At 37.7% G+C, this 14637-nt stretch overlaps 1 protein-coding gene across 9 annotated transcripts in view; it reads left to right on the top strand.

Annotated features, from left to right (window-relative positions):
• The window catches only part of EYA1 (EYA transcriptional coactivator and phosphatase 1), a 339152-nt gene that overhangs the window by 215464 nt on the left and 109051 nt on the right, over positions 1–14637 (top strand). For 4 of the 9 annotated variants that reach the window (XM_019527786.1, XM_019527785.1, XM_019527793.1 and 1 more), the window contains 4 exons: positions 5279–5356; positions 9104–9173; positions 9555–9700; positions 14212–14349. In XM_019527786.1, the coding sequence (XP_019383331.1) occupies positions 5279–5356; positions 9104–9173; positions 9555–9700; positions 14212–14349 (432 nt within the window). The remainder of the gene's footprint in view (positions 1–5278; positions 5357–9103; positions 9174–9554; positions 9701–14211; positions 14350–14637) is intronic. The other 5 variants (XM_019527789.1, XM_019527787.1, XM_019527788.1 and 2 more) reach the window with 5 other exon arrangements.

The raw sequence follows: 14637 nt of genomic DNA, 5'->3' as shown, positions 1-14637 counted from the left end.
TTGTGAAAGGTGAACAAGTCAGAAGTTATGGTTTGTACTGCAGCACTTATTCAGCCATATTATAACATTTTCTATTGTTTAATTGGTTCTCAGCTCTTTGGGCTAAGAACATGTACAATATAAATTTTAACTGATGTAATAATACAGTCTATAGCAGGAGATAAACAGTCTATGCAAAATGCTCAAGGTAAGTTTACAGTAACATAACTTCTTAAGTAAGTAGATTCCTAAGTAACTTAGCATAACTTCTAGAATCTCTTGATTTTGCATATTTGAGTTTCTTACCTTCATTTCCCATGAACACTGATTATTTTTCTTCTTCTTTTTTTCTTTTCTTTTTTTCCCTTGGTTAAGGACAAGATTTTAATATTTAGCCAAAAGTTAAACACTCAACTCTGTATGTAAGAATACATTTTAGAAAGTGTTTAGTATGTTCTAGCTCCCATTTTTATGTAATATTTGTTTCTTAGGTGATGTTGAATTAGAATGTTGTTACTTGGCAAATGAACTATATAAAGCATTAGATTATGTGTGTATAAGTGTTGCTCTTTGTGGGATTTGAAAGGTAATTTGTAATCCTACTACATCTTTTGCAGTATCCATGCAGAAATATGCACAATATTACCTGGATATTTCAAAACATGTCTCTTCAAATAACATGGCTCAATATAAAGCTGCTTTAGTTCCATCTCAGCAGTCTTGTTAACTTGGGTTTTCGTATGCTGTATTTTCCCGTTCTTGCATATGTTATGCAGCTGCCTAGAACTTCAAATGTATGCTACCTATCTATAGCTTACCTGTTGGACTTTTATTTTGGCTAATAATCTTGGGCTTTTTCTCCTCTTTGTTGTCTTTTTGGCTTTTTCAGTTTGACTAAAAATGTAAGAATAACGTATTGTGCCTTTCCAAGCTTTTGCTTGCTTGGACATCTCCATATTTTCACTTGATAGACACAAAACACTGAAGTGGTATTCTGCCAGAGTTGCATACCTTGCAACTGCACCTTCTCTTCCAAGCTTGGCTAAGGAACTCTTCTCTACAGCCTTGCTTTTAGTGTCTTTCCTCAAGTTTCTGGGAGAGTTCACTATGCAGTAGGTCACCCGGTCTCTTGAATAGGTCAGAGAGTTCTCTCTGCAGTCAGAATCCATGGCAGGCTATAAAGATATCTACTAGATGGGCCCTATGCTGTCATTTCCCCATGCATTTCTGTGCATAGCAAACTGTCAGTCCTTCAATATACTTTCTTAAGTACCAGAAAGTTTCAAGTATGCAATTTTTAACTGGCATTTTGATAATATTGGCTGATTGGGCTATGGAGGGTTTTTAATTTCCTATATCTGTCAAATTCCTGGCAAGCTGCAGCATGAAATTATCAGGTTTGCAGTTCTCCCTGCTGAAGGCACAGTAAAGTTTATTTGTGAATTAGAGTTAGGAACATGTATGCAGATCAGGAGCTTTGGACTCTCATTTTCTTATCCTGTTTTCATATATGCAGAAAGCATAACAGCTGATATGAGATGTGCTGCGGAAAATTATGGAACAGTTTGTGTCAAAATATTTGAGTTCCTCCGTCATCAATTAGTGTCTCATTTCCTGCTTTGACAAAGTAGCTCCTGTGTGTTCTCTACATTACTGTTTCTATGTTTTATAAACTTAAACAAATTCAGCTCTAAAAATTATTAAAGTAAAATATTGCTAATAATTCACACAAAGTGAAACTACACTTTTAGCAATTTTTCCCCGTTAATGTGACATCAAGATAAACTTCACTCAGTAGATGTGAACCAGGTTTTTATGTTTACAGTGACCAGACATTTTTGTCCAATTGAAAAATGAATATTTCTCTGAAAAAGATTGTCTGGAAGAAATGATACCATGCATTTCTAGACTATGGAAGGCTTTTTAAATGGTTAGGGATGGATGCTAGGTCTAGACTATGGAAGGCTTTTAAATTGCTAGGGATGCCAGGTTTTCAGTGACCCAGACATTTGCAAAGAAAGCTTTGCTATTTCACACAACAGAAACATAACATTTAAGTGGAAGTGCATAGAGGTAGGAGAAGCAAACTTACAGGAATTCTACAGGTTGGAACTCCCAAGCTAGATTCCTCCTTTTTGTTTTTATTTTCCTTCACCCCGTTTTCCAGTCAGAGAACAATCCATTCTCCAGTATCATTTCTATGAACGTAACAATATGAAAATTAGTCTGGGAAGAATCTCAGAATGGTGGGAGGGACAGACTGACACTCCTTTATAGTCTGTGGAGTGATGCATGTATATTGTGCAGAGAGCTTATATGGTCCAGTAGCTGAGACTCTGAAGACACGGATTTTGTTTCTACCTGTTTCTCTATTGGGCAGGTCAGTTTGGACCAAAACTATTTTTTTTTTCACACATCTAAAATATGGGTACCTTTCCTCTGGAGGGAAAAGGTAGACACCTAGAATTCCTATTGAGTCCTTGGAAAAAGTTAATTACCTCCCAAGAAGAATCCAGTAAGTCTAGATGCTGAGGAAGGAGGTTCATAGAGCTAGTCAATAGGAAACGATGGATATGAGGCTGTGCAGTGGCAATACATAGGAGGTGCACGGGGGGTGCACATTCCCCACCGAGAGTGCCGGCTGGAGAGCGGGGGTACCAGGAGAAGCAATCCCCATGGTCCCTCCATGGCTGATTGTGCCCACCAGGAAGTGCCAGCTTCTGGGGGGGGGCAAGTGCCCCCCCCCCGGACTCAGGAGGCACCAGTTGCCCATGAGGCTGTGTTTGACACTTCCTATCACTATGAGGTCAAGTATCTGACTCAAAGCTACACTTTAGGTGGCTCTGTCATTGTGCTTCAGAAGATGCAGTGGGGAGGTGCCTAGCTCAACCTTGATACCTTTTGCTTAGTAGCGCTAACCAGGCAGATCTGGGTTCTAGGTCATCCTCCACTTGAGGATACTTATATTTCTCAGTTCCCAGAAGAAGACCCCAGTTACCAGGTTATAATGTAGATTAGGCAAAGCTGAGCCACAGAGCAGTCAAGAGTGCAAGATTCATCAAGGCAGGCAGAGAGCAAAGAAGTGAGAATACAACTTAGTAGGCCAGTTTTCCCTTTGTGGGGGTGGGGGAGCGCAGTTTTGTAGGGAATTTTCTCCAGTGGTGTACCATAGGTCTCTGGAGCCCAGGGGCTGATGCTTGCATTTGTGCCTCCCCATCTCCCCCTGTGGCAAATCGCTGGGTGGGGCGGGGGACGGTCCCCTGGCAGCTGATCACTGAGCGGGGGAGGGTCCCCCAGTGGCCAATCGCCGAGCCTGGAAGTGCTGTCAGGGGACCGAGTACTCCCTAGAGGGCCCCCACCATCAGTACGCCACTGATTTTCCCTGAGAAACCTGCTACCAGGTTTATTTTTGTGGGTTGTTTTTTTTTGGGGGGGGGGTTGGGGGGGTTCTGTTTTATTTGTTTTTTTAAATCAAAGACTGTCTAAAGTGTAAATGTAAACAGCCTAGAGATCATGGAGGAGGGTGCCAGGTTTTGTAGCCTTTCAGAGGAGGGAGTTCTAGATTTCTGTATCTTCCAAATCCAGGGCTCTAACAATTTGGCCACTCCTTGAGTGGGACCCATCTTGGATGACTTGTAAGATAGATTCCTAAATTCTGTTAGGAATTTTGGAAGGTAAGGCACCTACAAAATTGACTTGAATCTGGCCCTACTTTTTCATTTTACTCACTCTGAGCTCTTCAAATAGGGTTATATTTTGCTATAAAATTAAGCATAAGAGCCCTAGTGTTAGGTGTACATTGAACTATAGCTCTACTATTGTTCTACTATTGAAAAATCCTGCATGGGAGTGAAAAGAATGTAGCTAGGAATATTAGAAATATTGAAGGGGTTTAGGGATAGGTTACTTACCAAGATCAAGTGTCATAAATGAGAAGCTTGCAGTTTGTATGGACAAAAATCAGTTTGTCAATCTAGTTACTGTCCTTTGAATAAATTATATTAACATTATGCATATACTGCTCCTACCTTTCCTGGCATGAAGAAACATAGAGAAGGTCTCAGAGAGAGAGGGACACGTGGAAATCAGAAGAGGAACCCTCCTCTTGTGTTCTGTCATGCTCAATTTACAAGCTCCATATGGCTTTCTGCCAATGCTAATTCTAAATCCTAGGCAAAATCAGTAAGAATCAAGGCTGTAGATATCCAGCAGTTGCTTAGTGAGAGGTATATGTAAAAAATGGAATTTTGTAGTCTCACTGTGTAGCTTGTTTCGTCTTAATAAATTCTTATACAAAGCTCTGACTTTATATTTTAACCTTTTTAGTACACATGGTAATATAAGGCCACTTCTCACCCCTACCTCAGTCTGAGCATCTAGGTGATACCTTTGGTGAGGCTGGATTGGAGTAACTGGAAGTCTGTCCCTTTTGTCTCTTAACTGAGAGCTTAATTGACTGATTCATGAGGAAGAATGAGTCAGAAAAAGCCCTGCTCCAAAAATGTTGTGTTGTGTTGTGTCTGCACTACAAACTGGAATAAATAATAACAACTTTGTTGGCAACAAAGTAACTAGTAATGACTTCATTTCCTCTGTGTATTTATCATTGCAGAATAAGTTGCTGTTGTTACATAGTCATTTAGAGAGTAAAATTCCACTTTGAGGAAGAAATTAGAGTTGGTCAGAACAACATTATTTTTCCCCAATGAAAAATTTAGATTTTTTTTTCAGCCAAAATTCTAATACAGAAACAGTTTAGGTTTTTGTTAATTTTAAGGGAGTCCATTCTCTGAATAATCAAAGATTTCAGCATTTAAAAATGATGTCTGGTTCTGGTTCAAAAATAGTTTGAATAGATTTTTTACCAGCCTATTAAGGCAATTTTCAGTGTTTGCTTCATTCAGATCACTGCTGAAAACTTTGTTCTTCAGCCTAGAAACAACAGCTCTCTGCTTACTGAAATACAGCTTCTTATAGACTGTTGAGTCTCTGGATTAAGAAGAGTCAGAGTTGCATTGTGATTCAACATAATTATTGTCCAGAACGATATCTTCTAGTTTGTTACAGTGGCTTTTATTTCTTGGGGACAGAAATAGATTTTTAAAAATCATTTGAATATATAAAATGCAAAATAGAGGCATACAAAGAATTTAAAATATTTGTTAATAGATTCTGTTTGAATTCTATTTGTGACTAGTGTGTGTGTGCGTGCATGTGTGTGCGCATGCATGCATGCACATATATGTATATGTATACAAATATTAGGTGTATGTAGAATATATTTTATTTATACTTCTAGTTAAAACAGAACCAATGAGCAGCAGTGAGATTGCTACTACTACAGCAGACGGGTCTTTAGACAATTTCTCAGGATCAGGTAAGGAGTAAATAAAGGCATTTTTCCAGTTATCTTTTTTCATCCCTTTTCAATCTAAATGTAGTCTACAGAAATTCAGAATAAAAGGCTGTGCTAACTTTGCAATTTCTGCCTTCTTTTGGGCCTGATCCTGCATTCCTTGTTCAGCCAACTTGTTTAAGTTAGTAAAGAACGTTTCCTGAATAAGGAATGCAAAACCAAGCTTATTGATATCCATCGGTGTCTGCAATGAGAGTTCCCCTTGGGAAATTATGATACAAGCTAATTGTTTCATTTTCTGAGGGCAGTCATCTCTATATTTTCATACACTTGTGTGTTTTGCATATATAACATATATCCTGGAAGTCTGGTGATGAGGGAGCCACAGATGAATATTTGATCACATCTTGTTGCTTCAAGTTTCTGGGATGGTACTAAAATTAACACAATCCTAGATTAACACAGTCACTGGGAGCAGCTGCAAATTTGTAAAGTTGTTGGGGTGTCCAGTGCATCTTTATGATTGTACTGAATTCCGGGCATTCCTTGTAACATATATATTTGTTTTCCACTTGTGCTAAGGAATCCCTGATATAGAAAGGGTTATCTATGGATTTTGTACCCAAATGTCTGAATTCAGACCTGTTCCAATTTTCTTTGTGGCTAGGGACAGACATTCAAAAAGCCTGAACCTGAATTGATTCAGTTTTTGCAGGTTAGTCTAACCTGGCTAGGCTGAACCTGTTTGTAACTGGACAGGCATTCTCTCTGGACTGAGGAAATTCAGGCTTACTGTAGCTCAGGCTACAAGCTGGGGGAAGGGGGCACTAGAGCAGCCATCCCTTCCCTTGCACAGTACTGAGCTGATGGTGGAGCATGGCCAGGCCCCCGCAGGACCTCTGATTAGAGAGGTCTGCCTGCATAGTCCCAGGCCTTTTCTCTCTGGCTGCTCAAAGGGCAGGAGTGTTGCCAGACCCCCTGCTAGCCCTCTGAGGCAAGGGGGGTTGTGCAGTGCGTTCATCTGTTGATGATACGGAGCTTTTCAATCTCCCTCTCCCTGCTGCTTTTTACTGTCTGCAGCAAACTGACAGGTGAGCAAGCCAGCAGGGGGATGATAACAGTGATTATCACCTCATCAGCAAAACAATAGTCTCTCTCCATTATTTCAGACTCTTCTTAAACAGCTTACCGGCTGACCTGTTAATTAGATCCAAATAGCCAGTCACTGTTCTGTCTACTTGTCCTAGTGAAATTGGAGAGAGAGATGCACACAGACACCTCTCAGTATTAGCTAGCATACCATATGCCTAGGGTCCTTTGGGCTGGGTTCTGTGCTTTGGGAGATTGGGGGGGTTGGGGATTCCTGCTTAAACAGTGAGCAGCAAGACTGGATAGGGCAGGGGGAAGCCAGGCAGACCCTGCTGTGTCTGCAGGTCTCTGCCGGAGCTCTAGCCAGGGAGCAGAGGGGAGGGGCCAGCTCTGCTGTGGAGCAGAGAGTCCCATCCAGCCCAGAGAGCATGGTGGGATGCTGGGGGTATCTGGTTTATCCTAAACCAGCAGGGGGTCTGGGACAGACATTGCATAAACCGGCTTGAGCCAAATCAGTTAAGTCTGATCCTACATTCACCCAGGTTTATCTCAAACTGATTTCAGCCATTTTCAAACTGGTTTGTGTGCACTCAACATCTGTTCTGTATATAGGTCTAAACCAGTTTTTGATCACTTAAACCAGTTTATGTATAATGTTTGTCCCTAGCCTGTGTGTTTCTGCCTTTCTTATTTGTAATTTGGACCCACTTTCAAATATACAAATTACAACTGTGTTTGCAGGGAGGTATAATAGGGTTATGGTAATTACAGTGATTGTTACAGATACGTGTTGACTTTAAAGATCCACTTAAAATTGACCAGATATTGTGCCTTTGTTGATATAGGCCACAGGTATCTATGCTGATTTGACCAAAGATTGCACCCAAAATATTTTTAGAGATCAAAGAGTACAGTTTTGAATTGAATAAGGATAGACTTACCACTATCCTTCACCCTATTTGAGGTCCTCAAATGCTGTGAAGGGGATGGATTTCTCTAGCAGAGAGTAACTGCCCATTGGTATAAACACAGCAAAGTTGGTTCCTATACCAGACCTTCATCTCTAACCCTCTTACTCATGAAGCCTATAAGATGTGAGATGTGGGTTATGTCAGAACAGAGCCCTGCTCTATTGATTGTCTGCTGATGCAAGGTATGTTGATGGGAGTCACAGCAGATACTAGCTATTCAGATGCTGGAACCAGCACCAGATCAGGGAGCTATAATTGGCTTCCTGACAGTCGTTCTTGCAGCAAACAGAGCCCGGATAGAAAGAACAGTTGAGCCCCTCGTATGGACCTTAACAATCCTTGGAAGACTTTAATTCCATTAGCTAATAGACTAAACTGCTCTGTGAAAGATGATACTTTAATTATTTTCACTATTTTTCAGAGGTGATTAAAAGCACAGTATGTGAGAACACACTTAGACTGGAAATTATTTCAAGATTCTTGTAATAAGCATATGTAATATAAATTTATAGAGTTGGGGTATACTTACATTTTACTTGAAACAGCTGATGTAAAAATATGAGAAGAGAAATTCTTTTTATGCTGTCTTTCTCACTAATGGTCATGCCTATAGAAATAGCTATGTACTTGTAGTACTGAAAACAAATGTCTTCACTTCCGACTTACAAAATAAGAATCTGCTTGGTTTGACTATCTTTGGAAATTGTATTGCCCATATCTTGTTTGTTCCTAAGCACTTAACAAAAGGGCATGGTATTTTCTGATGCCAGGAAAGACTTTTTACAGAGATCTCAGCACCTGAAATTGACCTTTTCCCAGCAAGGGATTCAAGATTGACCTTGGGACATAAAGTAAAAATGGTAACCAAATAGCAATCAGAAAGAAAAATGCTTTTATTGTTGGTACATCTGCAAATAATGATGGGGACATAAGACCCAGCCTAAGCAAATATACCTGACCTCCTTTCTCTTTGATGCCCTAAAATGTCAAAAGCTTTTCTTTTAATGGATTTATTTAAAACTCCTCTGTTAGCAGTGATAGTTGTGGACTCACAAATGGGTATCTAGAACCGGTAATGCATGAACTTCTGGAATAAAAATAGGTTAGCTTCTTCATCTCCCACACTTAAGCGTTTCATCTGCTATTTCATCATGGCATCTTTATGAAATACTAAAGTTTTTCACAGTCTGCAAGTATACTATAACTAAGTAGATAGTGCAAGAAAGAATCACAAGCAGGTATAATATATCGTATGTATTACCGAACTTTTTTTGAAAAAAGGCACATGCTCTGTAACTGTCCATGTGTTTTCAATAGGAAACATACTTAAAACTGTTATAAAATACAGGTCTTTGAATATTCCAAAAGTTAATAAAATGTTACACTAAAATATCACAATCCTCTGAAAATAAGAAGGAAACACTTTCAGTAAAGTGTTTTCATTGGCATTTATTGGAAATAATGTGTTTGCCTTGAAAATATTATCTGCATGCAAGCAAAGAATTAAGTTATTTCTCTGTGACTGAACAGAAAGGCCGTTTAATATCGAGTACTCCTGTACTGGTACCAGTCACTATTAAAATATTACTGTCTAGTTAAGATAATTAGTCATAATTTAGTTAATTATATTCTCTTAGCAAAAAATAAATATTGACCTTCGTTCTGTTTTAAATACACTTTTATGTGCTTTCTTTTTTCTTTGGTGCAGCAATTGGAAGCAGTGGTTTCAGCCCAAGACAAACACACCAGTTCTCTCCACCACAGATTTATCCTTCCAAGTATGACATCTTTTTTTAAATAATAATAAAAATAATGGTAATAATAATTGAAATAGGCAGATTCTAGCTTCATTTAGAATCATAATTGGGTCCATCTGTTAAATCATAATTTAAACCAAAGCTTGCTCATGAGAGAGTTTTTGATTTGTATTCTTTTAGTTTGAGTTTATTTGAAAGAATATTTAGAAAAGTTCTTATTGAGTTATTTTTATTATTGACTTATTATTATTCTTTGCATGAATTGTAGTAGTTTTGTTCTCTCATAAAATCTTATGAGCATGGTTAATCAGATAGCCGAATTATTTAATGCATAGCACAGGTACTTGCTTGTCTGTCTCTAATTCAAAGGCTTTCCTATTTTTTATCATTTGTAATCAATAGCAGACCATACCCACATATTCTTCCTACCCCTTCCTCACAAACTATGGCTGCATATGGGCAGACGCAGTTTACTACAGGGATGCAACAAGCTACAGCTTATGCCACGTATCCACAGCCAGGCCAACCCTATGGAATCCCTTCGTATGGTAAGAGTCAACATCAATATTATTTTATTTCTGAAGTAAACATTTTTGTAGAGGACTGTTACCCTTAGAAAGCATAGCTTTAGTATTTAATGGAATAGCTATTTATGTGCGTGCTAATAATAAAAATCTTGCATGTAATTTCCCTTTTGGAACAAGGAATGTTACATTAATGTATTTACTGTAGTTTAATGACTAATTTACATGACAAATGCAATGAAGGTAGTTCTATATCAAGTCTCATAACTTCCTATACAACACTGTTTTTATCTTTTACTTTGTTTTTGAATACTACTTATATAAGGAACTAAGGCTATAAATTGAAGTTAATAAAATATCACTGTTGATAGAAGCAGACGAGGAGAAAAGGAGAATTTAAGCACCTACTTCTTTCTCTTACACACATACAATTTCTATTACTTCAGTAGGAGTTGTGCTCTCCAACTGCATAAAAGGATAAAATGATAAATAAAGGTTTTTATACCTCAGCTAGTACAAATTAATTTAGCTCCAGTGAAGTCATTCAAGTTATACTGATTTATATTTGCTAAAGATCTGACCTCCAGAGTTTAATTTCAGATGTTCTGGAAGTCTTTAGTGCTTTAAAAACAATGCAAAGAGAAAAAAAAATTGAACAGATGTAATTTTTTATGTAACATTGACGAGTCCCCTGCAAAAAATGAAGTGGTCAAGGTAATATCTCAAGGGAAAGATCTCACAGAAGCAGCAGATTTAAAACGTGAAAAATAACTTACTTTTTCTTCGTTTTAGGCAATCCCAAGCACCTATTAACCCAACCTGGCCACTTATAATATTACTAGACTGTCTACTGCCTACGTAACATTTCATCATTGAAAAACCATTAAAAGTATGAAATGTGCACCTTTTTAGAGTATATTGAAAATATATGATCCATATGTCTCTGGGGATATATTTTTTGTAATATATGTATATATACACACACACCATATATATGGTATTGCTGTATTTACTCAAATATAAGATGACCTCCTTCATACTTAGATTGTATATATGAAAACTATAAATTATATTTAATTTTTCACATATAGAATCTGATTATTGGAGGCTTGTCTTGAATTTGTCCCGTTCCCCTGCTACACATATGGGAAAATAAATTTGGGGGGGGAAGGGGTCAAGTAGCCCCTTTACCCCCTCCTTATTGCCAGATCCTGCTCCCCTTGAGCACATAGAAGTAAAGCAAAATTTGAAAAAACTGACCTTGAAATACACACAGTTTCAGAAATTTGCATATAGTACCCATAGCTTTAGTTCCCTTAGAATTGATGTATTTTACTTTTTTGGAAACTGCTGCAAGTTTTAGCACAGGTACTCCATAAATACACTTTTAACTACTACTTAGCACCTATTTATATGTAAGACAAATTATGTATGATATTAGCCTAAAGTCGAAAAGCTCATGATTTATTATATAGTTCATTGGGCTGGGCCCCACCAGAGTCGACAGCATTTCAAGCCATGGTGATCTGACAGCTCAGCACTGCTTAGTCTGTGTGTGTATTCCAGGTACCCCAAACAAAGGATCCATGTGTTAATTCGACCCCCCTCATGACTGGAACCAGGTGTTCTTGTCATGAGTCCTGGGATGTTCTAAAAATTTGTATGCAAATGAGGTGTAGAGCAACTTTGTCTGGCTTTATCTCATGGAGGGCAAGGCCACACTAGTCATATGCAGTAGGCTTAGAGAGGGGGTGACAGAGGTATTCTGCGTTAACTGTTTGGGGACCCATTTGGTGATGTTTGCCAGATATTTAAGGCTGGTGAAGAAACGGGAGTAATTGGAAATGGGAGAGAAGGGTGCAGCTTAGCTGTAGGAGTAAAGACAAAGTCTAAATGAATGCAATGCAGTGGTTCGCTATGACTTGAAAAAGAGTAGGTGCTGAGGGGGACTGCACTGGGGCACTACTGTATATCTTCTTCAAATGGGTTGCGCTAACCTATCCTCATGGTAGATTCCCATCAGCATGTTTGCCCAATACGAGTTATGTGTTTTTATAGTCATGCTCACTGTTGGCTGCATTTGACCAACCTCACAGTTGGTTTCCAGTACTGAGCACACACTACTTTTAGCAGCAATTTGAAGATAGACAATATATTTAATGTGGTTTCCTTGTATGTGAATGTAGGACGAGGAACTTTCCCCCCTGCTGATTGCAAGGGAACTCATCTTGTATTCCAGTAAATACAGTAATATATGAGAACACACTTCAGAAGTTTTCTTTTAGCCATTATACTGGTAGTTAAGACATTATCAGTATGAGCTGGTGTTCCCTATGCCTAGAATAGGAAGTAATGTTAGGCTGAATAATTCCATCTCTAGTTGACTGTCTTTACGACAGCTGAAATATGTAGGACCCTGTAAATACTTCCACTTGATGTAGTTATGTATTGTTTTGGTTTTCCTCTTTTTATGCAAAATATAATTTTCATTAATATGCTGGTAGTATTACTGTACCTACTACAACTGCTTTTTTCACCTGTCTTCCCTATAGATTACATGTTGATCTATATTGCCAATATGTGACTCTCTAAAATTAACGCTTTTCTTCACCTCTGAAACATCTAAAACATTACATTTTAGAATGAATACGTTAATATGTATATAATATATTAAAATATATTTTCGTGCAAATAATGTTTTTTTTCTTATGAGTTTCTCTTACTGAGATCCTGTCCTTGTCTATGTATGGGAGCCTGGGAAATGCATATGGTTATTCCTTTTATCTCCTTTGCTGGATGAAATCCTGATCCTGCTTAAGCCAATAGCAAAATGCCAGGTGACTTCAGTGGGGCCTGAATTTACCTCCCCACTTCAGCTGCCCCCCTGTCATCTGTGTTGTCTGTAATTGACAGTTGCTTTCTTACGCATGGTTACATTGAAGCACATCCTTCAGCCCCTCTCATATAGACTATAGTCACATAAGCTGTCACACTGCAAGCTATGGGACTCCTCATTAGCATGAAACAAATAGGGTGAAGGCATATTTAGAGGCCAAGTTCTCCTTCCACATCTGCATAGTACATCCCTGTTTGGTTTCAAGGATCTTTTGAATTAAGCAATGTAAGTGCAGCGGGCATAGTTGACACAAACATTTTAAGGTAGGAATTTCATAGTAGGTCCAAGTGTCAGGTTCATCATTAGGATTTAAGTACAGGATGAACTAGAAGAGAAAAGAGAGAGTAAAGGGAACAATTTATTTAAGTACAATTGCTTTGACAATTACCAAACATGGCAGCAATAGTTATGAAGCAAAAAATTCAGGGCCACAGTTTTACATGTTTCAAAACTATGCATGAAAAATATGCAGTCACAAAAGATATTTGGAGCATATTCTTGCACATTTTACAAGTGCACTTCCCTCCCTTTCATACCGCACAGGAGTCCAATTTTTAAAATGTGATCCATGAAGTAAATAAATGTATGCTATAATCATTTACAACAGAATGTTACTAGCCCATATTTTTATAATGTACCCCAAATAATGGTGGTTTCTGAACAAAGAGGTGATCATAAAATGTTGCAATGAATTCTAAGTTCTTCAAAATATGTTATGATTTTATTTCTGACTACTTTAAAAAGGTAGCACATTATGAAATATCACTAAACATTAAAATTAAATTAGTGTTTAAATAATGCACATTTCATTGATATTTCATTCACAGATATTTCATTGCTCAGTCATTTAAGACTTCATCCAAAGCCCATGGAAGTTTATGGGAGTCCTTCTATTGATTTCAGTGGGCTATGGATTAGCCCTTTACTGAATTTTGTAAATTAGAACAGGTTTTGTAATGGATTTTCATGTCATTAGTGCAGATTAATGATAGTGCTGTATTCCCCTTTAGCTTGAGGGGTTGTCTAAGACATATTTAGTGTCCATTATAGTTATTTTGATGTATTGGTTAAACATGGTATATAATTTATAGAATATTACTTTAATGCATATCACATTTTTGCTAATAGGCCATCTTAATTACCTGTTATAAGGGAAATGCATGCATTCTGTAGAATTTGGAGCTATATAAGTAGCAACAGTCCTGCATTTAGATTAAGTCATAAATGTTAACCAATGCAAATCTCAACTGTGATGTTATTAAAAAGGGGGAGGGGGAGATGGTTACATCTATAAAGAAAGTTTCTGCCTTCTGCTCAGTTTCAGAGAACTGTGGAAAAGTTAACTTCTGAGAGTGTTGCAGGAAAATAATACAAAAATATGTGCCTTTCTGGAAAGCGCAACTTCCTAAATATATGTTTCTCTTATTATTTTTCATTTTTAATAATCAGTATTGAACTAAAACACTCACATTTTATGTGCATTTAGACATACCTTATCACATCCACCAGGTACATATCTAGAACGACCGTTGTAATGCATGTACCAGATATATGTTTAAAGCACTGTCGCTTATGTGATTTATTTTCCATCATTGTTTGAATATGAACAAATAGATTTGCTGTCCACTAACTGATTTAGGTACATTGTGGGCAGGCATCAAGACAGAAGGTGGATTATCACAGTCACAGTCACCTGGACAGACAGGCTTTCTAAGCTATGGTACAAGCTTTAGCACACCTCAACCAGGACAGGCTCCATATAGCTACCAAATGCAAGGTCAGTATGGAAATGTATTGCCATGACTATTGCATTATATTTATTATTAATATTTTCTCTGTAAAATAAAACAAATAGCAATTTAGTTTCTTATTTTTAGAAGTGTTTGGTATTGTGCTTCCATCACAGTAAATGCTAACTTCCACTGACTTTAATATCATAAGAACTTCTGAAGATCTCATTCTTTTTTATATAATTAGCATTTTAATTTAGATTTTTTTTCTAGTGGAGCTACACTTAAGACAATATCTGTAAATAACAATATTGTTACAAATTGTGAAGTAATGT

This window comes from Gavialis gangeticus, unplaced genomic scaffold (genome assembly GCF_001723915.1).
Source record: "Gavialis gangeticus isolate Ggan-Ray unplaced genomic scaffold, GavGan_comp1, whole genome shotgun sequence".
Classification (NCBI taxonomy): domain Eukaryota; kingdom Metazoa; phylum Chordata; order Crocodylia; family Gavialidae; genus Gavialis; species Gavialis gangeticus.
The sequence above is the reverse complement of the archived record's forward strand: the minus strand, read 5'-3'. Positions and strand labels throughout refer to the sequence as shown.